Here is a 22,643-nt window from a genome sequence, read left to right on the forward strand (position 1 = left end):
CACCTCCAAACATCAACCACTATTATGATGTGAATAATTGCACCAAGAAACAAAGTAATGCTGCTAGCAACGACAACAAACTCCAACAAGGATTATCCTCAATTGACGTGAATAATTGGCACTGTTTTGACATACATAAGCCTTACAAGGACCAGCAATCACGTCCACATTGACAAATAATTCATGGCCTCAAATTTAAAGATAAAACTTTATTAAACATCAGCTAGGAACTAGCCAATGTAACATGAGATACTCTGTCATTTCCAGAATGATTCTAGAGAGGGAACATCAACTGGGCCAACTCTGAGATGTCCTAAATTGTGTGCTCGTGTTTCATCAGGCTCCATCTGCTTTCACAAGGACAAAAACAGGCCTGTCCCCTAGCTTGTCCCGGCCCTAAAATACAACATACAGTTAGAATGGTAAACAAAGATAATTTCTTATAACATGCACTCTAAACGTTTTTCCGTCATTAGCTAATTTCCATTTTGCTCCTAGATGATTAATTATTTAGCTGTAGAACTCTGACACCTGAGGTGGTAGTCCCATCTATATGTACTTGAAAAATTAGATAATCTTGTGAACAATCAACTTCCAGACATGACTTCAATTGTCCCCTTCCGTGCATTAGTGTCAAATCATAATATCTGATTTTACCCTTTTGTATGATGGCAGTTGCCAGGAACATAGTATATCCACAAATAGAGACTCTTAGTAAGAGCATGACAGCCACTCCACTATGGTATACAAAAACGTTTTTCTGCATCTGACCAGAGACATTGGTGTATCAGAAGCAAATTATACCTTCAATTCCGGCAATTCAATGACACAAGCACACTCAACCACCTTTGCTCCAACACGCTCTGAAAAGGAAAGGGACACAATTGAAGTAAAAAAACCATCAGTATAGAATAAACAATAGAAAATTGATTCGAAGTGAGAACAGAATAGTAACCATGAAACAATAAATCAACTTTGCTCATTTAGGATGATTTTTCGTGATAGAAAGTATTTAACTAACTGGTTTACAACATTGTGTCAACAACAGAAGAATCAAAGTAAAACTGAAGACAGCAGCTCACCAAGAAGTTTGACAGCTGCACACAGTGTTCCACCGGTGGCAATGAGATCATCGACAACAAGTGCTCGATCATTAGCATCCACAGCTCCGACATGCATTTCTATTTTGTCAGTGCCGTATTCCAAAGAATATTCTTCAGAGATCACCTCACCTAGTAAATAGATAGGAGAGTGTTTAGCTACTTCATTCATCTTGAGCTCTGAGAATTGTCGTTCAACCAGTAACGACACCAAGCAGTTAATGGTAGATATACAGACCTGGCAACTTTTTCGGCTTTCTCAAAGGTACAAATTTTGCACCAATGGCTAAAGCAATAGGAGGGCCAAAGATAAAACCCCTAGCTTCAACACCTGTTTTTTCAGGGCAACAATATATGAGAAATGTAGGGTTGTTGATTGCGTTGCTTACATTTCAGACCTTTTCATCGTAAGGTCATCTGATGCCAAAAAAAAATGATTGCATAAGTATACATTACCAGCAACTACGGTGATCCCTTGGTCCTTGTACCGCTCAACAAAGAGGTCGATCGTGTCGCGGAACGCCTTGGGATCCAGGAGCAGCGTCGTGATGTCCTGAAACATGATCCCTGCAACGAAACAAAAGAGAAATGACGCGTGATTACAGAGAACAAGTGCTGCGTTTCCCACGCAGAGAAAACTGCAGATTATTTTTCAAAACCGCCGAGAAGCACAGAATACCACACTACACGGAGACATGTTAACCCAGACGTGAGTAGCAGCTAGCCGATCCCCGCGGGCTGCTAAGCAGCACGCAGTTTGCACGTGAAGGTAAACAAATGATTAAAACAACTACTTTTTTCCTTTTGCTTGGCCATCACAACTATTCTGTTTCTAGTACTTTTTATATCATTCACCGCTTTCGTAATATGCCGTGACGCCAAGCTACGCGCTTCAGTTACCGCTAGCTCCGGAATCCCGCGCACGCACGTCAGCCCCCACGATGCTACTCCGTACCAGTACTGGACAGCAAATCTATGCCACGAACAGCCGCGAGTCAACGGCGGGCCACGCCGCCGCCGCCGCCAGCCGCGTGCACGAAGCCGATCGGTCGAATCGAGCAGCGCAGGCCGCAGGCCACCCACGCGACGATCCTGCGGGGTGGGAGGGGGGCCCACCTGGCTTGGGGAAGTCGGGGATGACGCGGATGGAGGACGCGATCCCCGCCACGCGCGCGTCGCCGGACGCCATCGCCACCGCCGGCCCGCGCCGCCTGCGCCCGCCTGTGGGGCGCGCGCTCGATCCGGTGGCGGAGGCGGGCCCGCGCGGAGGAAAAAGCGGCGGCGCCGACGCTGCTGCTGCCGCTGACGACGGGAGGAGGCGGAGGCGGGGCTGGAGCCGCAGCGGCATGTGCTCCTTTTTATCTGGGCCTCGCCTCGCCTCGGGCCGCCGTCTCCGACCCTGACATGGGGGGAAAAGCCGCCCGAGCCATGTCGTGGTGGGCCCTCGGCGCCGTCAAGTGGGGCGCGCGTGGTTCGTGCCTCCACCCACCAACCACGGGCCGCGGCCGACGGCACGCCGGCTCAGGCGCGTGCACGAGGCCGGGCGCTTTTTTCATTTTTATATTAAAAAATAAAATTTTAAAAATATATATTAAATAAAAAAATTTCAAAAATGGATGTCTGTGGGGCCCGTGACGGCGCCAGGGCGGCGGCTCGGCTCGTGCCGGCACGCTGACCGCTTGCGTTTTCGGGGTTTTGGCAGGAAAAACCTCGCTCAAATTCAGCAACAATTTTTTTTTGAAGGAAATCAACAAAAATAAAAAAAATCAATCTCCACAAAGGGGGGAAAATTTACTGGCTAACTTCTACAGATAAAATATTGACAGGGACAATGCTCATTTTGGCCGGCGATTAGGAGGTGATGACGGCAGTGACTTCAGAATGGTAAGGACGAGAAAGCGGAAAGCCCATCCTCAACCTCCAGCAGCTGTGGCTATAAAGTTGGGAGTAAAGCCCATCCGCGACAGCAGCTTCCACATTCCACAATCAAGAATTCGCAACTCTACATCTCTGTCCGGGTTGGGCAGCTGCAATGCAAATATGCATAAACTTGGCACCGTGAACGTGTGTACAAAGTGCATTCCATAATTTCCTTTCCATTTAAAAAAGATAAGGCAAACAAAATTTCCTTTGCAATTGGAATTTCATTGAATACATACAAACATAACAGATAAGTCAGCAGATAAAACATCAGCACTTCAGCAGAGGAAGATTTGTTGAACCAAAACGAACCCTAATCCTCGCTACTACCAGTTCGGCTGTACTAGGGGTAGGGGATGCGTGCGACCTGCAGGTTTGCTGTTAGCTGACGACTAACTATAGTTACAGACAATGTGTTATGTACACTTGGTTTTGCCCGTATCGGCCCTGCCGTGTCACCGGAATGAGGAAATACTTGGAGATCTGCTCAGACCCGGTGATGTTGATCCGTCCTTTGCCCCAGATCTCAAAGACGATGAGTCGCTCTGGAGCTCAGATAGCCGGGCTTTTTCTCGCAACAGTTTGCACTGCACAAGTTGCAAGTTTCAGTAATAGGTCACGTGACAACATAGAATTACATATTTGCTGTTCTTTCTTCACTGTTTCGCGAAAAAAAAAACTTAACCACAGAGGCTGCTTCAAAATGATAACACAAAGCAGCCAATTCCAATAAGACAAACATTTGCTCTGTTCCTTTTTGGGCACCAAACTTACAGCAATATCTTTCCCAGCATAATGAAAGCTAGGTCAGCTAAATTCAGACATCATACCTTCAACTTTAGGTCCTCAACTTCACTTTCGAAAGATGGAATACGGCACTGGAGCTGATTTAAGCATTCCAGAGCTTTCAGAAGACTCGCATTTGATTCAGGGTTTACAACTCCAGCTACCTGTAGAATAGCAAGGTTAATGTTTGGTCATGTAATTTGGCAAACTCGTATCAAGCAAAATATAATATTACTTCCTAGAAAAGAATATTCACACATACCTTTAGAATGCTAGTGCATAAACTTGACAGATTTTCTGCCAGTTTGCTTCTGTCTTGTTCGCTTTCCTGTTCACAATCAGACAGTGTATCAGTGTCGCCAGTCTTCACAACTGGCATAACTCTTTGACAAAGTAGTACAAAGTAGACGCACATCTAATTTCTTCCTCAAGAGCCCTTCCTCTTCGATCTGCTCATACGGATCTTTCCCATTTGAAACCCTGTAGCGCGCAAGCTCTTCCTTTGTTCGGGTAAGGATGGAACCTAGCTGTTGCAGCTTTGCACTTAGCTCTTCATTCTGCCTTTTCAGCAGGATATTCTCTTCCTGTTGAGTGGTTGGAGAATGCATAAGCGATCACAGAGGGAAACACCAATGTTCACAAAAGGGTAAGTACCAAAAGTAACCAATACCTTTGTTTTGACATGATGATTGATTCGAAGCTGAAGATTCTGTTGTCTGGTAAGCTTCTTCACTTCATCTTCAAGATTAAGAATGATGGTTTTGTAGTTCGTATTCTCAGCCTATAAATGTACCAACCAACAATAATTGCTAAATATATCATAAGAAAGGGGAAATAAACATGGTCTTCCTTTTGCAATCGGAAGGTGATTTTCTGTACCTTTAGCAACTCTATTTCCGCGACCATAAAGTGTTCTCGTTGTCGTAATTTCTCAATATTAATGCGGGCAGCTCCAAGTTCTGATTGTTTCTGATTTATTTCGTCAAGCCAACTGTACCACAAAATTAAGACATGTAAGTCACTAGCTCACTGTAACCTATTATTGGAATTCTAATAGGTCACATATGGTGAAGTACCCACCTCTGTCTCTCTTCAATGAATTCATCAAGCTGCTTCTTCAACTTCATCAGCTCATTGGACTGCTGAACATTTATGTTCAGGTAAATGACAAGAGGTAGATAAGTTGAAGAAAAACTATTGTGGTGAACTTACCTCTTTAATTTCCTGTGCTTGAGGAATGACCAACTCAGTTGGCTCCATCTTTTTCTGGTTGTCAGCTAGCGCCTGTACATAGTTGGTTTAGATGCGTAACTGAAAATATTTTTACAAATGAACAAAGAAAAAGAACTGTATTCTCACCGCCCAAGTTGTCATGTTCATTTTAACCCCAAGCATGTCACGAATCACATCGTGTGTCATGCTCTCAGTTGTAGCTAATTTCGCGTTCAGCATGAATATCTACAAACAAAGGAGCACAGATAAGTTGGTAAAATAATTGAACGCAGAAACAAAAAGTGGAATGCGAAGAGTAAACTCACCTCCCTTTGTCGGCTAGCTGCTATACCTTCAAGTTCCACAATACGTTTCTTTGCAGCACTTAGCTCTTCATCTTTCTCAGAATTCATTTGCTGTACAAAGCCAATGCCAATACATTTAAATGGAGAACCTGAACCCCGAGGTTTTGAGCTAATCTTCTCTTGTCTTGTGGAACAGGCATGTGCCGAGGAATTGTCGGTCTTAACCTGTTGTGCCATGGCCTCCAGCTCCATCAACTAACCAGATCACATTTCATTAGCTTTCATTAGAGGCGGAGCTGTTAATAAGTTTAGTTCTTCAAAATAAACAGACAAAACACTTACCTTCTGCTTGTATTCTCGTGCTGCTGCCTCAGCATGAATATTTAACTCTGAGATATGTGCCTTGCACTGAGCAATCTACAAAGAGAAAATAAAATCTTGCTGAAACCCACAACCGGGACTGAATGACTGAAAGTCAGGAGGACTAATTAAACTGTGCAAGTGAGCTGATAAATGATTAGCAAACCTACCTCTGACTCCTTTTCAGAAACCTCCTTCTCAAGTATTTTGATACTCTCCTGAGCACAGAGGAGATCATTATGAATATCTGTCGAGTGTCTGCAAGAGTATCAAGGTTAGTGCTGACAATTTCTGTTCCAGCTGTAAGAAATGTAGCAGAACTGCAAGCTATAAAGACCTGGACAAGTCAGCTAAATCAACCATTCCATCTTCCATATAACTCTTAGATTTTCCAGAGGGTGGCACAGTAAGGATTTGTAGCCTAACTTTCTGCAGCTCCACTTCTAGTTCTTCTCGCTGCATTCTTTGCCTCTCTGCTTCTTCCTTGACTATGTCAACCTTATGAGAAATAAGCAAAATCATTGTTGAGAAAAACACACTTTCAAAAAAATGATGAGAGTACAGTAAGTAATTACTAAATATTTAAATAAAAAGTAGCACAACTTACTTTGCTTTCCAAAGCACACACAGTATTCTCAAGTTCTTCAATGGACCTCTCCAAGAGCTTGACTTCTTCATCCTTCCCTTCAGCATATGCCTTCTGTTCCTCCGCTATCTGCAACTTTCAATGGAATCGAAATGATTTTACCAAACTCAAGAATACAATATGTTTTTAAGGAAGATACAAAAATTTTAATAATAAAATATGTTATGAGCACCTGCCGAGATTCAGTAGCAATTGCTTCACTTTCTTCAGCAAGTGCCTGAGCCATCTCCAGCTTCTCTTTCAAGATAAGCAACTGAGTGTCACAGCATTGCTTTTCATCTGAGAGTTTGGAGAAGTCATTTTGCAAACTATGAAGACAGATATTCCTCTCATCAATGAACCCTCTCAACTCAACTAACTCTTCTTCAAGTCTTCCAATGGCTTCTCTTTTATCAGTTAACTCCTCCATAGCATAACTAAGCTCTTCAATATGCTGGACCTCTGATTTCAGTTCAGCATTCTCCATAGAAACAGCGTTTAGCTCATCAAGCTTTTTTGCCAGTTCCTCCTCTAGGACGGCAACCTTGTTATTACTCATCAAGATTCTAGCTTCTAATTGTTGCCTATCAGAGATTACGTCATCAACTTCAAGTGATTTAGATGCAAGATCTTGCTGCAAAGATTCTATTGCTTTTCTCAACTCCATAACCTCAGCAGCTTGATCTTTTGCTACAGATGAAGACTCTTGTAATAGGCTAAGATCAAATGATAAACCCTTTGCCAATTCATCTTTCCTTACTAATTCAGACTGGAGAAGAGAATTCTGGGTACATAACTCCTCAGCTGATACCTGAATGATGTCTATTTCGTTGGATAACTTGCTCACCATGTTTATTTGCTCATTAATGTAATTGTATATTTGATCGGTAATAAGTTGCAAGCGGCTTTCAATGTTGACAAATGACTTATCAGCCTCAATGTTAGCCATCAATTGGGATATGCGCTGTTCCTTGCACAAAATATTCAAAATTTCCTGCTTCAACATTTCATTCTCAGAGCTGAAACAATTTTCTCTTGTAGTGCTCAGATTAATGGCTTCGGTTTTCTGTTCCAGCTCTCTACATATGGTTGCATGGGAGGATTCCAACTCCTCCAAAGCTTTGTTTTTTGCATCTAAATTTGTTTGAAAAGATATGATGCTAGATTCCAAGGAGGGAATTAAACAATTAAGTTTTACGTTTTCCTCATTCATGGCGTGCAGATTTTCCATAGCTTCTTCACTAATTTGCTTCAGGTTCTCCAAATCAGCCCTAATGGAATTGTTCTCCTCATGTAAAATGCATATTGCAACATTTTCCAAATCCTGGTCCACTTTCCACAAAGTTGATTCTTCCATCAGTCCATCAAGGACGTTTGTAAATAAAACTTTTTGTTCTTGTAGATGTAGTTTGTGTTGCTTCAGTTCTGAAGCCAAAACAGTAGACTCAATGTCTTTTGCAATCATATTTGTCATCACCAAATCACTTCGATAATCTGCAAGCCAATGGCACAACTCGAATTCACTGCAACCTTTAATGTCAACAAAAGGTATGGAACTATTCATTTGGATCAGATTCAATTCTGTAAGCATTTTGTCCTTCAACATTCCTTTGAGAACCAAAGCTTCATCCAGTTGGTAGCGCAGTTCTTCCTTTTCTTTGGATTCAGCTGCCAAGGCACTCCTGTTTGTAGCATCAATATCTTCAATCAAAATGGAGAGCTCACTATACATGGAATTTGACCGTGCCACCATTGCTTCTTCTTGTGCTTGCAAATTCAGAATCTTCTTCTCAAATGAATCTAACCTTGTGTTCAATTTGGTTGCTTCATGTTCCTTTTTTGCAATACGACTGAAACTGTTGTTGATATCAAGTAATAATTTTCCTTTGAGAACACTACACATTTCCAGTTCATTCTTGGCTTTGTCATTATGCTCCCGCAATTTAGATATCAAAGAATTAGATTCACAGAGCCCACATTGAAGGAAATCATTTTCTGCATTCAGCCCAGTGATTCTCTCCAAAAGAATCCCCATGTGACAGAGATGCAACACGGAAATAGCACAATCTTTTCCAATTATCTCCAACCAATTCTCCTCCAACCATGTCCTGGCCAGCTCTGCAAATTGCTGAAGCTTTTCCTTCATCCATTCAACATCCGAAGAAACAAACTCAAGCTTCTCTATTAATAAATTCTGTAAAAGTCTAATGCTAGCTTCCAGCTCAAGAACTATCTCATTTGCTTCAAGCAAGCCTGATTGGAATTTCCTTTCCATAAGCAATATCCTAGCTTCCAGCAGCATCTTCAATCTGCTAATTTCACTTAGCATGATATCCTTTTCAGCAATAAACAAAGCTTCCTTTTCCTGATACCTTTCTGCTTGGTGTTTTGCCTTTTCATTCGCTTCAACCAGCGCCTTCACTGTAGAATCTGCATCACTTATAGTTGCTTGCGCTTCTTCAAACTTGGCAATAAGTGTAGCAGACTCAAAAGATTTCTGGGCCATAAGAAGTTTTGCCTCCGAAACCTCATGCTCGAGTGCCTGAAAGAATATCATGTTTATGATGTTAAGCTTTCAATATCTAGACTTGCTCCTGCGTGTACGAGGAAAAAAAATATCTAGACTTGCATTCTTGCATAAAGAATACATAGATAACTATAGGAGGGAAATAATGGATGTATTCCTCCAAACCCTAGAAGAGTGGGATATATAGATCCTATACATGGGCCTCTAGATAGGCCTCTATACATGGGCTCACATATACACCAACACCCCCCGCAGTCTGAACTACTGGCGCAGCGGTGTTTAAGACTGGACAACGAGAAAGCTAACACCCCCGCAGTCTGAACTACCGGCGCAGCGGTGTTCAAAACTGGACAAAAAGAGAGTACAAATAGAGTACAAAGGGCAAATACTCCCCCGCAGCCACAATTAGCCACTGGCTACATTGAGGCTGGAGCGAAACTCCGAGAAGATCGAGAAGGGCAATCCCTTGGTGAAGATGTCAGCAAATTGGGTGGTAGTTGGGACATAGAGTACTCGAACATTGCCGATGGCGACTCTGTAGGTCGATCTCCACATACTTCGTCCGCTGATGCTAGACGGGGTTGGTGGAGAGATACACGGCGCTGACGTTGTCGCAGTAGACGAGCGTGCGAGCGTGCTCTTGGCGAGCGGGTTGTGGAGCTCTGCCAAGAGCTGTCGTAACCAGGACGCCTCCGCCACGCCGTTAGCGACAGCCCGATACTCCGCCTCAGCACTGGAGCGGGAGACAACCGGCTGCGGCATGGACAACCAGGAGATCAGGTTGCCGCCCAGGAAGACGGCGTAGCCGGAAGTAGAGCGACGAGTGTCCGGGCAGCCAGCCCAGTCAGCGTCGGTGTAGACCACCAGCTCAGCAGAGGACGAGCGGTGAAACACCAGGGTCCACAGTGCCACGGACGTAGCGGAGACGCTTCAGCGCAGCAAAGTGTGACTCCCGAGGATCATGCATATGTAGACAGACCTGCTGAACAGCGTAGGTGAGGTCCGGCCTGGTGAAGGTGAGGTACTGCAAAGCGCCAGCCAGACTCCGGTAGGCAGTAGAATCAGCCACCGGATCAACCAAATCAGCAGACAGCTTCGCCTGAGTGTCGACAGGAGTGGAGCAGGGCTTGCAATTAGTCATCCCAGCTCGCTCCAGAATATCGAGTGCGTACTGCCGCTGGTGAAGGAGAAGACCAGACGAGCGAGATTCAACAGTGACGCCCAAGAAGTGATGGAGCTGACCCAGATCCTTCATAGCAAACTCCTGCTGTAGAGAGGAGATGACACTCTAAAGTAGCTGCTGACTGAAGGCTGTGAGCACAATATCATCGACATAGAGCAGCAGATATGCAGTCTCATCCCCACGGCGGTAGACGAAGAGAGACGTATCGAACTTGGTCTCGGTGAACCCCAATGTCAGCAAGAACGTGGCGAACCGAGAGTACCAAGCCCGAGGAGCCTGCTTCAGACCATAGAGAGACTTGTTGAGCCGGCAGACCATATCCGGACGACTCGAGTCCACAAATCCCGCTGGCTGAGAGCAGTAGACAGTCTCTGAAAGAGTGTCGTGAAGAAACGCATTCTTCACGTTCAGCTGGTGCACAAGCCAGGAGCGCGTGAGCGCAAGCGAGAGGACCGTGCGCACCATAGCGGGCTTCACCACTGGGCTGAAGGTCTCATCATAGTCCACACCAGGTCGCTGAATAAACCCCCAGAGAACCCAACGAGCCTTGTAGCGCTCCAGTGTGCCATCAGCCTGACACTTATGCGTCCAAATCCACTTACCAGTCACCACATTGCAACCAGACAGATGCGGCACGAGGTCCCACGTCTGATTGGCAAGAAGAGCTGCGTACTCCTCTTTTATCGCGCGACGCCAGTGAGGATCCGCCAAGGCGTCGCGGATAGAGGAGGGTACCGGAGAGACCCTCGGTGGCAGAGAGAGTCGCGGCCTGAGACCATAGTCACAAAGATTCGGGGTCGATGGGGTCGAGGAACGGGGTCGGCGTTTCCGGGTCGAGAAACGGTACCCTCGACCCCGAATCCTGTGACTATGCCTGAGACGCCATCCGTCGAGTCACCATGGGTTGAATGTGCAAAGGATCCCGATGGATGACTGGCGGGTGGTACACCTCTAACTCGGCTCGAGAGGGAGCCGGAGGAGGCGGCGGCGGCGACGGCTCCGGTGTAGGCGTCGCAGGAACCTCCGGAGCAGGAGGCGGCGCCGGTGTCGACGCCGAACGACGCCGGTACACCTGCACCGGCTGAGCGTACAGCTGCGGCGCCGAGCGACGCCGGTACACCTGCAGCGGGAGACACCGGGTCCGCGCGCGGCACGGCCGGCACGACCAAAGGTCCGGGGGCAGCGCGTGGCGCGACCGCATGCACCGGGGCCAAGCGCGGCAGGGATCACCGGAAGCGGTGCCGGTGTGCCGAGAAAACCTGCAGGAAAAGGACAGACAGATAACGGTAGCTGAACCACCGGGTCAGTCGGAAACAAAGACTCCAGCTCGGGGTCAGGAGAAGGTGTGGAGGAGGTGGAGTAGGGGAAATCAGACTCGTCAAAGACAACGTGTCGGGAGATCAGAACGCGGCAAGAGGTGAGGTCAAAGCATCGGTACCCCTTGTGGTCATTGGAGTACCCGAGGAACACACAACGAGTCGAGCGGGGCGCCAGCTTGTGAGAAGTTGTGGCGGAGGTGTTAGGGTAATACGCACAGTCGAAGACCCGAAGGTGGTCGTAGCGAGGAGGGGGTACCGAAGAGAGCGTGGTGTGTAGTGGGAGCAGGAGAAGCAGTGGACGGAAGGCGGTTGAGCAGGTAGGTGGCGGTGTGGAGGCTCTCAGCCCAGAAGCGCGGGGGCAGAGAGGCCTGGATCAGAAGGGTGCGCACGACATCGTTCGTCGTGCGAATCATCCGCTTAGCCTTGCCGTTCTGAGGAGAGGTATACGGACAAGACATACGCAGCTGAACACTCCGAGAGAGGAAGAAGGAACGGGAGGTGGAGTTATCAAATTCACGCCCGTTGTCACACTGGACAGCCTTAACGGTAAGGCCGAACTGAGTGGACACTCAGGCAAAGAAGTGGAGGAGTGTGGGGAAGGTCTCAGACTTGGCGCGCAAAGGGAAAGTCCAAGAGTAATGAGAAAAATCATCAACAATGACCAGATAATATTTGTAGCCAAACATGCTGAGTACAGGAGATGTCCACATGTCACAGTGAATAAGATCAAAAGCATGCGCAGCATGCGAAGAAGAAGAAGAAAATAGAAGTCTAACATGACGACCTAACTGGCACGCATGACAGAGGTGCTTAGCAAGAGCCCTAGTACATGGAACATCGGTACTACGACTGAGCTGAGCCAAAACGTCGCGGCCGGGGTGTCCAAGCCGGCGGTGCCAGGTGGTGGAAGAAGGCGTCACGGCAAAAGCAATAGACGAAGAAGAAGTCGAAGACGGAGCAGCGGAAGCAGGAAGTCGAAGGCTTCGCCGGAAGAGTTGGCGCGCCCCGACGGCCCCCACCGGTACCGATACCCCAGAAGCAGCGACGAGCGCGGTGGAGGTGGACGAGGGCGATCCGGGCGCGAGACCCTTGGTGATCTCCTCGAGGGCGAGGTCGTCCCAGACCTGCAGGAAGGAGGGCAAGCGCCTCTGGTGGGCGATCCAGCTCTTCAGGTGGTCATAGGTGCCGCTCAGGCCCCGCAAGACATTGAGCACCAAGACCCGATCGGACACCGGATCCCCGAGGTCGTGAAGAGCATCGGCCATACCCTTCATCCGCCGGCAGTACTCACTAACGGAGAGGTCCCCCTGCACCAAGGTGCGGAAGGTGGCGTCGAGCTGGAGGGCGCGATACTCGGCGTTGCCGAGGAACTACCCCTCGAGCGCCACCCAGGCCTGCCGCGCGGTGCCACCGTGGGTCCTGACAAGGTCCTGAAGATCTAGGGAGATAGACCCGAAGATCCAGAACATGGCGACGCTGTCGAGGCGCAGCCACGCCATGTCCTGCGCCTCGATCGGCGTGTCGAGGAGGACGTGGTCGTCGAGGGCGTAGCGGCGGAGGGCGAGCAGGATCTGATCCCGCCAGCGTCCGTAGGACTTCGGGTCGAGGAGGACGGTGACCAGGGCCCTTACGTTCTGGACGCCGGCGGCCTGGAGGTGGAGCTGGGCGACCATGGGGTCGGTCGGGTCGTACCGGGCTCCAGATCCAGCGGGCGAGGCCTGGCGGGAGGAAGAGGCGCCGGGCTGGCCGGAGGACACGCGGAGGAAGTGCTCCGCCTCGGCGACCCGAAGAGCGGAGGCATCGGCCGCGGCGCGCTCGCCCTCCCAGGCGAGAGCAGCCGCGCGGAGTCGCTCTTGGGCCGCCGAAGCCTCCGACTTGGCGACGAGGAGGGCCGCGGCGAGAGCGGCGTCGGCCTGCTACCCGCGGAGGGCGGCGCATCCGCGGGCAACATCCCGAGCCCGGTCCACGCGGCATCAGGCGCGGCGGCGGCGGCGGGCTGCTTGCCCGCGGCGACAGCGGCGCGGGGGGCCGTCGCGGCGGCGGCGGGATCCTGCAGTAGCTACGCCGCGGCCTGCAGGGCGGCCGGATCGGCCCCCGCGGCCTGCAGCAGCTGTGCCGCGGCCCGCAGGACGGCCGGATCGACGGCGGCGGCGGCGGCCACGTAGGGCAGCTGGGGGCCCTGCTGGGCAGCGTCGGGCAGCGGCGGCCCGTTGGGAATCCACGGTGAGGAATCCTGATCAGCTGATAACTTAAGAAAAGATAAGGACTTTCTGGAGGAAGTGCATCCCTGGTGCCTCTCGCTGAGTCCCTGGAGCTAAGGACATAATGGTTTTAGCAGCATCTAGATGCAAGGATTATCTTTTCAAAAAGTGTGAATGTAACTAAGAAAAACTCTTGTAACTCTATGTATTCTTCATAATGCAATAACATGCTGTTCTCCTATGTGTTCGAGAACAACAAAGAAAAGATAACATAGTTATCGATCATAGACTTGTAGTTATTATCCATAACAAATTAACATATTATTTATCATTCATCTCTTTCAGAGCCAAACATAGTCATGTCTTGTATCCCATATTTTCAACATTTGATAACAATTAAAAGTTTTCAATTCAGATCACCATAGAGTGTCAAACACTATGGCATATACACCCTTGAATTCTTTGCTAATTCTATTAATGAAGGGTGTGTGACCATTTTAAACCAATGGGGCAAAAAAAAGGTGACCCAAAGGAGCTATTTTATTACAAATGACAAAACATCAACGATTGCTCTCCTTTGTGCAGGGAGCAGATATTCTCCTTTTAACTGTCAAACATAAGTATTACAGAACGATAGAATTATTTTACTGGAGGTCTACTTTTTTGCAAGAAAGAAGAAATGATTCTGTGAATAAGCTAAAATACTATCTAACTGAAAAGGAAGATAATATGTTGCTAACAAAGCACAAAATCTTTTCAGGGGTGGGGTGGGGGGACTTTAAAACAGAGCATAATGGCCTCTCAAATGTTACCTCTTTTTCCTCATTCCAAGAAATAAGTGATGCATCATTTCCTAGTATCTTTACCTCCAGCTCTTTCAATCTACCTTCATAATATCTTTCTTTTTCAATCATCTCTGCATTCAATTTGAAGACCTCACCCCTTAGGTCTTTAATTGTTCTTTGACTCTCTTTCAAATTTTCTTTTTCTTGCAGACATTTAGTCATTTGAGACTGCATCATCTTCATTCCTAGAACTGTAAACTCCATTTCTTTACTGAGTTGGCAAAGAACCTCAACATTTTGCTGGTCCACAGGTTGGAAGGCTTCAGGTTCCCTAAGGTCAACCTACACCATGAAGTTAAATATGGTCATATCCTGACTGCCACTCTTAATTGACATAAATTGATCACTGTGCTGAACTTACTGACATATAACAGTGGATTGTGTGGTTCACCTTGTACCAAATAACAAGAGCATTAGCTTACCCGATCCTCCAATTTCAAGTCTGAATTCTGACAAGTGGTCTCTTCTGGGCTGATAGAAAGGCTTGACTGCAATGTATTGAGTCCGACTCCAAGCTCACGTATAATACCATTTGCCTTCACAATTTCTGACATCAATCTTAACAAAATAGTGAACTCTTCATTTTTCAGCTTCTCAATAGCCTGGTCCTTGTCCTGAGTCTGACTCAACAAATCAGCCAAATAGCTCTTTGACTGGTCTAATTGTGACTCCAGCCGATGAATCTCTTCTTCCATCTCCCTATGTAAAGAAGCATAGTTTTGTTCAAGAACCATCTTCTGCACAAATGTTTCAATGGATTCATCCAATAAAAGCTCCATTCTCTGAATTCTTTCTAGTTGCTGACTGTTTACATGTCCTTGTTCAGATACTTGTGATCTTAAAATATACATTTCTTTTTCTTGATCACATTTTTCCTGCTGATGTACTTCATTTATAGCCTGCATTGCTCCTCTTAAGGACATTAACTTCAAGTCTAAATCACATTTTATATTATCTGCCTCTTTCAATCTGTTCTGAAGCTCTTCAAGTAACTCATCTCTTTCAGATATACCACGACACATCTTCTGGACTTGTTCCTCAACCCATTTTCTTTTGAAAAAAGACTTGGAGATAGAGGCAACCTCATCAGAAGCTTCGCTTAGAGCTGCATTTCCATCCACAAGGTCAATTTCAATGTTAGCAGCTAACCTGTTCCAGTCATTGGTCAACAGTTCAATTTCCTTTTCTTTGTCCTCAATCACAGAAGAAAGGCTTTCATTCTTTTTCAACACCTCAAGTAACTTATCATTCAACTGCATTATCTCTAACTGAAGTTCATCTATGCTTTGTTTTGCTAACAGATCTTTTTCATTGCTTGCATCTAGCTGCTGTTGGACTGATATCAGCTCTTCCTCTAAGCGCACAATCACCGCAGCTGTTTCAACCTCCACCTGTCTGCGGACTTCATCCATTTCTTTCTCAGCAGAACAGTGAGATGCCTGATCCCTTTGGTACATTGTATTTAAGTTTCGTACCTTCTCTAGTGAAGCTTGCACTCTTTTCAGCTTTGTCTGCAAAGGTGAATCTTCATTATCATAACACTTCAGAAGTTGTGTTTTGGGTTCCTCTTTCGTCAGGTATTCCTGTCTATGGAGGATGTCAAGCTCATTGTTTAACCTTGAGATCTCCATATCCCTCTTCTCCAAAAGCTCTATGCTTTGCTGATTATTATTCTTCAGCTCATTCAATTCATTTATCAACATAATCTGCTGTGATTCAAGAGCTTCAATAACAGATCCTGAGTCATTCAATTCCCTTTCCAAGGCCTCATTCCGCTTACATGCTTGGAGGATACGTATATTTGCTGATTGCAGCTCATCACCTAAACAAGCTGATTTTTCCTCAACTTCTGCACGGGATGTTCTCTCTTCTACAAGAATTGTTTTTATTACATCCAACTCCAGCTGCAGATTTAATAGCTCCTCCATCCTTTTAAGAGTCTCATCAAAACAGTTTTCCATCTTTGCAGATGTATCAGAATCAAATTGGTGCCATGGAGATGAATTCTGTCCACAAAATCAAAAGGCAAAAAGTTTAGATTATTCTCTTTTCACCATCACCACAGGAAGTATAGATAAGTCCAGGCTTAGAAGACAAGAATATAGATAAATTCAAGCAGTAGTGTGCATACCTCAAATACTCTAGGTTGTTCCTCCTTTAAGATTTTTAGAGCATTTAATTCTTTCTCAAGATCAGCCATTTCCCTGTGAATTAAATAATAGAAATTTCAATCAAGAGGAACTCATGGTAATGCTTATTATGCAAATATGCAATTACCTTGTTAGTTTTCTGTTTGATTCTAAGCAAGCTTGCAGGTCACGCCTACATGCTTCTAATTCTTGGTTGGTCCTTTTTAACTGGACATGGAAAGAGGGATAGAACAAAATCTATTAGTACATATGGAATTGTTAACTGTTTATTTTAGTCAATATGGCTAACAAGAAACAGATAAATCTAGAGGCCAAGAACATACCTCCATATTCATATTTAAAATTTCAGACTCACTTTCAAGACCAATGCAATTCTGCTGGCTGTCCTGAAATTGGAAAAGAAACTTTGAGTAAACTGATAGGGAATATAAGTGTGCACAGAGAATTTAAAGAGGAACTCAACCTTGGATCTGGCAGGAAAGATATTTTGTTGCTCAGTTTCTATCCTCGCTTCAAGTATCTGTGAAACCTATCAGTGCAAGGAACAGTTATTAAGAGAAATAGTAGACTGTACCAATTAGAATTACAAAATAAAGTTCAATATATACCTGATTTCGAAGTTCAGCAATTTCATTCAGTAAGAGCTCCCTCTCCCCTTCAGCGAAGAACTCTTGGGACCTATAAATAAACCGAACTTATTTTACTCCAGTGCAACATGATCCCCTTAAATTGCAACATATGTGCATGCTGATCAAGATTAGACATACCTCTTCAGTTGGCTTGAGAGACGAATATTTTCTAGCGCAAAGCGAGTTACTTCGGGATTTTTATCTAGTCTTGCCTTGAGAAGGTCAATTTCTTGTGACAAGGTTTTGTTTTCTTCCAGGAGATATGATTCTGCTGGCAATTTTTTGTTCATAAGAGCATCCATCCTATGAATCTTCTCATCTCGAAACTTAAGCATCATCTTAGCAGACCGTGCATCATGCTCTCTCTGGCGAACCTATGCATAAATCAAAAAATAATAATTATGTCGAACTCGCAAAATTTATGGGTGGTTGTTAGCGAAGTATTTTTGTTGTCACAAGAAACTTGCCAATTCATTCAACTGTTCAATTTCAAGTTCAAGTTCCCTTATAGTGTTTTCTGCAGCTGATTCTCTCCGTAATGCTCCTGCTAATGCTTCTTCCAGTGATTTCAACTGCAAAAAAATTATGTATCAGCAAATAAAGTTAGTTTAATTGATGACTTGAAATGTGGAAAAAGTCTTTCCTGCAGTACACAAAAAACCAACACAGAACAAAGCCATGTAGCTAGGTATGTTTCTGCATGTTCATGCTGAGTAATATTAAAAATCACAATTGATCTCAAAGTAAATGTTCAGCTCTGATGGCGGGCATACAACATATAAAACTAGAAGTTATGAGATACAACAGACAAAACTAATGACAGCTTACCTGCTTATTTGGAATTTGTAATTCTTTCAAAGAGCTTCTGTTATTGGCATCATTATCATTCTTGTCATACACACTACTATCATTAACATCACCTCTAAAAATATCAGCAGTGAATGATAATGATCTGGTGACATGTTGACGCTTGAGGACAGCAAGCTCTTCCTGATAGATGACCATTTCTTTAGTTTAGGATGAATGTTATATGGAACAAAAAGTAGATCTGAAATTTTCCACGCATCACCTTTAGGAGACGTATCTGATGTTGCAAAGCAAGCACATCTCCGGAAGCATCTTCATTCACAACCGCCTTAAAGTTTGAATGAGAAAGAATTGAAAGTTGTTAGTAACTTAAGACTTTTTTTGGAAGGAAGATAAACAGGCTGAACAGACATATACTAACATTGTTCTGAATGAGCCTTGCACGCTGAGCAAACTTTAGAGTACTAAGTGTTTCGTTAGCAGAACTGTATGAACATCCAAAAAGGAGATATTACAATACTTAACAAGTTCACAAACATTTGCCAAGTTAGACAGGACATAGTTAAAGAATTCATTACCATACTGAAGGGCTGACATTTGCAATTATCATAGTTTTTGAGTTTCCTCCAAGTGAATCCTACATGTCAAAAACAAAATAATCCATGCATCAAGGGAACTCAGATATAGTGAAGAGTAATATGACGTGTCAAGATTATTACCTGGAGAAGAAATGTCAATCTTGAGTCCCTATAAGGAACATGCCTTTGTTTCCCGTGCGCAAGATCAACTAAATTCATTATCACAAGACTGCAATAGACAATTCGCAACTATATTCATGGTTGAGTAATAGAACAGAGAAATTTCTTTCATGGAAAATAGCTCATCAGAAAGTTTTTAGTCATTAGCACGAACCCAAGTGTTGATAACGATTTATTGATATTAGCAGCTTCCTTCAGCCGCTCACCTTCTGCACCAGATGTCCTCTGCCTGATTCAAGTGGATTCACAAGAATTAGGATTGAGGTGAACACAGTATACTGTGAGAAAACTTACCAAATTGTCTTCTTACCTTTCAGATCCAGCAAGGTCAACAAGATTTAATCTTGCATACCGTAAATTAGATGCCGAATCTTTCTCCCACCTACTCTCAATGATACAAGTGAAAACACTGTGGGAGCGGCTACTCTCACGATTCATATTTGTAGCAGCCACTTTCCTATTTGCAGAACCCTAAAGCAGATTTTGAGGCAAGCATGGTATTTTAAATACAATGAGCTAACTGAGAATATTCACAAGACATAAGATCATAAAACAAATGTACTTACCTGCATTAGCAGTTTTATTATGTCACTGACACAGCCAACTTCGAATTCAGTCAAATTTTCAACGTAGACTTCCTTCCTTATATCTTCTCGTAGCTGCACATATTTTTCTTACTTAGTCATATAAAAATGGTGTCACATTGAAAGGTCATCAATTGAAGCCACAACATGAAAGCTTACTTGGAGATTAGAGGAAGAAGGATCTAGAAGATCTGTAATTTGCTCATTATATATCTCCAGGAAAGAACACTTGCAACTGTACTTGAGCTTCTCATCCCTCCTGCTCTCTTCTTCCTGCAATTTTGGATTTCCACAACATGGGGATTATGGTACGTGCCATACTTTCCTTTTTTTGTGAAAAACTGCAGGGCAGTTCCCAAGCACTTTTTCATTTACAAAAGCAATGATATCTTCAAAACAATGAGATACATGATCATGAGATCATCTAATCTGTTATAAATAATGCATTATTTATATTCAGAATTGCAAAAGAGAGAAACATTACCGCTCTAATTCTAGCAAATAAGAACTCAAAAATGCGTGGTGTCATTCCTCGGTCTGGACTAGGCCTCACTTCCAGATCAGTTATTTCGCCAAGCATTGTATATGTTTTTCCACTTCCAGTCTGCAAACAATTGAAAAATTCAAGGGCTAAGAAAGCATTCCTTTTGCAGCAAGTAAAACACAAATGAATTTGATAAAGACCTGTCCATAGGCAAAAACACAGCTGTTGTATCCAGCCATACAGTTCTCAACCATTGGTAAACCAGCAACTCGAAAGAGCACTTCCTGCAAATGCAAACCTGGCAATCAACCACAGCCCAACAACCATATGTGGATCACAAGTCAAATTGGTTTCAAGCTAACCTGGTCCACTGTTTCACAAGCAACATGGTCAAAAGTAAAACGAGTTTCAGGATGCCCAATCCATGTGATGCTCTGGGCACTTTCTTGTTTCAAGCACCGATTGTAGCTATGTAGGTTCTTCTCGTTATTATTTAGAGGGCGCACACGGATAACAACCTGCAAAGTGAACCACATATGAAGAGTGTTTAAAACTGAAAGCTCACAGAGAAAGCAAAAGGAAAAAAAAAAGAAAAACTCAACCAATTTATCTGTCAGATACCACACAATTACTAACTGAGGAATATTATTTATGCTACTCTACACAATCATAACTAGATCAGCAGAAGTGCTAGTTTTTGCCCATTGGATGCATCACCTATTTGTACATTAAGTAATATACTAAAAAGTTCGATCTCTATCTTCCATCAATTGTGTAATCTGAGAGCAAGGTGCAAAACATCTCCACATACATAAGCATTGAATTTCATGATAATTGGTGAATGTCCCAAGATATATCAGCAAAATATTTGCAGACGATGTAGTTCACCTGCACATTGTTGTCCATCCAGAACGAGGGGTCTTCCCGGAGCTCGAAATGAGGCACCTCTGCGGAATTCACCACCGTCGCTGGCCCAAGTGAAAGCGGCGCTCCCCTCCCTGACGTCGAGAAACCCATCCCGAACCCTGCCACCCTGGGCCCGCCGCCGCTCATGGGCGGCCTCGACCCGCTTGCCCCAATGCCGTACGCGGGCTTTGTCACGCTCTTGGTCGGCGTGCTCTGCGTGGACCCGCCCTCCGAGGCCGCCGGCACGGGCGCCTTGCCGCGATGCGCACGGGGTGTGGTCATCGCGCTGTAGGCGGTCGCCCGCGGCGGCGGCGGCTCCTCGCCGCGGGGCGGGACCCACCCGAACCGGCTCCGCGCGGCGGTCATCTCGGGGGTCCGGAACGGGAGCTTGGAGGGCGTCGGCGCCGGCGAGTCGGGCTTCCGCTTCAGGCCGGACGCGGGCGGCTGGATGGCGAGCAGCGGGGGCCGGGAGGCCGTGCCGGGGTCCGCGGCGACGGCCGCCACCTCCGAGCCGTCGCCCGGCGCGTTCTCGTCGTTCCCGGCCTCCGAGGCGGAAGCAGCCCTCGCCGGAGTTCGGCGGGGCGCGGCGAGATCCCGCACCATTCTGCGCGGCACAGAGCACGGCAGCTTCAGAGCTCGGCACCGGAAGAAACAACCCCCAAAATCTCGAGGATGAGGCGGCGGAGGCGCACCTGAGAGGGGCGGAGCTCGTGGACCCGGAGGTGGTGGCGGCGGTGAGCAGGAGGATGGCGAGGCGGCGAATGGTGCCCCCGCCGCCGCCGCGTCGTCAGATCCGCGTCAGACGAGCGGCGAAATTTCAAATTCCGACGGGGCGAGTAGTGAGAATTCCAGTCTCCAGATCGCGCCGTGCTCGACTCACCTGGCTGAGTGGAGTCGCAGGACGAAGGCCGGAGCCACACCGCACGCAGCGCGCCGCGAGCTGCCCCTAGCTAGTAGTGGAACCCCCTCTAGAAGGTTCTAGAACTCTCGCCCCCTCCCTCCCGCCCCCCTCTCGCCGTGCTGTGCGAAGAAGAGACTGATGACTGGGAGAGAACGGGGGGCGAGCGGCGGCGAAATGTTTATGCCCGTTGGGAGGGAGGTGGGCCCCGCGTGGGGCCGGGCCAGCGGGATTTGAATCGAGGTGGAGGCATTCGAAACGGACGGCTGAGATCTCAGCCGGGGAAGCGGGTGGACGACTGGGATGGGATCACGGGGGGTGCCCCGCGAGGCGGGTTCGAATTTGGAGGGTCCAAATTACATGCACGTACGTACAAGGGTAGTACCTAAAAAATGACAGCGTTTACCATCTCTGTTAAATTATTATTAAATTATTATGCGCCGTCTGATTGATAGTCGAAACTAGGCCACTATTTTTTTTTCATAGTTATGTGTTTTTTTTCTAATTTCCTTGGGCCTGGACTGTTCCTCCTATCCCAAGTTTTTCTACTACATCTGGATGGCCATTTCCCATCCTTCGAGATGGAGCTCCTAGGTAGTATGCACTTGTCTTTTTATCATGCTGCGATAAATTTAGTTATTAATTAATTATTCCGTACACATTTCCATCCGTGTTTATTGTCCTTTTTTTTATTTTGCACCCCACTTCCATATGGTCTTGATATTTGTTTGAATCCTTAATTTGAACTTCTTTTAACATTATAGTTGGTATTCTGGTCGCATGATCCATATATTTATATATGCACTCTATTCTACTGGCGGTGGTTATTGCTGATTTGCTGTAAGAGAGAAGTACTGGTGCCTGGTGCTAGTTTGGTGTGAGAGAAAAGCATCGTTGATGGTTGCCAGCAGAACAAAGCTATGGTGGCACATAGAGGTGGGTATAGATCCAGTATCTATGAATTAGAGTTTATTTGTTTATTTGTTGACCACATGCTTTTATAATTTAGTGAGAATTTTTAGGATGAAAACATATCAGGTGCAA

General features: G+C 45.8%; 2 protein-coding genes across 3 annotated transcripts; both read right to left on the minus strand.

The window, feature by feature from the left end:
* Window positions 1-71: 71 nt before the first annotated feature.
* On the minus strand, window positions 72-2,523 carry LOC120699958 (adenine phosphoribosyltransferase 1-like). Its single transcript, XM_039984072.1, has 6 exons — window positions 2,217-2,523; window positions 1,557-1,667; window positions 1,339-1,431; window positions 1,083-1,232; window positions 805-863; window positions 72-396 (listed from the first exon to the last, which is right to left on the minus strand). Exons 1-6 carry the CDS (start codon window positions 2,446-2,448, stop codon window positions 337-339), a joined length of 705 nt encoding a protein of 234 aa, XP_039840006.1. The 5' UTR covers window positions 2,449-2,523; the 3' UTR covers window positions 72-336.
* A 687-nt stretch (window positions 2,524-3,210) lies between these two features.
* Window positions 3,211-21,687, minus strand: LOC120699959 (kinesin-like protein KIN-12F). Of its 2 annotated transcripts, none has more exons than XM_039984073.1 (38): window positions 21,394-21,687; window positions 20,684-21,305; window positions 20,158-20,313; window positions 19,996-20,079; window positions 19,796-19,915; window positions 19,471-19,584; window positions 19,294-19,386; window positions 19,038-19,198; window positions 18,882-18,956; window positions 18,689-18,776; window positions 18,548-18,606; window positions 18,391-18,454; window positions 18,232-18,297; window positions 17,991-18,152; window positions 17,630-17,734; window positions 17,301-17,536; window positions 17,142-17,211; window positions 16,997-17,062; window positions 16,857-16,919; window positions 16,661-16,740; window positions 16,515-16,587; window positions 14,806-16,389; window positions 14,351-14,665; window positions 6,502-8,850; window positions 6,291-6,398; window positions 6,021-6,181; window positions 5,854-5,941; window positions 5,666-5,740; window positions 5,345-5,578; window positions 5,166-5,264; window positions 5,019-5,090; window positions 4,887-4,948; window positions 4,686-4,797; window positions 4,477-4,587; window positions 4,220-4,390; window positions 4,069-4,134; window positions 3,851-3,970; window positions 3,211-3,607 (listed from the first exon to the last, which is right to left on the minus strand). In XM_039984073.1, exons 2-38 carry the CDS (start codon window positions 21,302-21,304, stop codon window positions 3,476-3,478), a joined length of 8,415 nt encoding a protein of 2,804 aa, XP_039840007.1. In that variant the 5' UTR covers window position 21,305; window positions 21,394-21,687; the 3' UTR covers window positions 3,211-3,475. The 2 variants fall into 2 exon arrangements, with proteins under 2 accessions (XP_039840007.1, XP_039840008.1); XM_039984074.1 differs by having other exon boundaries at window positions 3,225-3,607; window positions 4,887-4,945; window positions 21,394-21,686.
* Between the last annotated feature and the right edge of the window lie 956 nt (window positions 21,688-22,643).

This window comes from Panicum virgatum, chromosome 3K (assembly GCF_016808335.1).
Source record: "Panicum virgatum strain AP13 chromosome 3K, P.virgatum_v5, whole genome shotgun sequence".
NCBI classification, from domain to species: Eukaryota; Viridiplantae; Streptophyta; class Magnoliopsida; order Poales; family Poaceae; genus Panicum; species Panicum virgatum.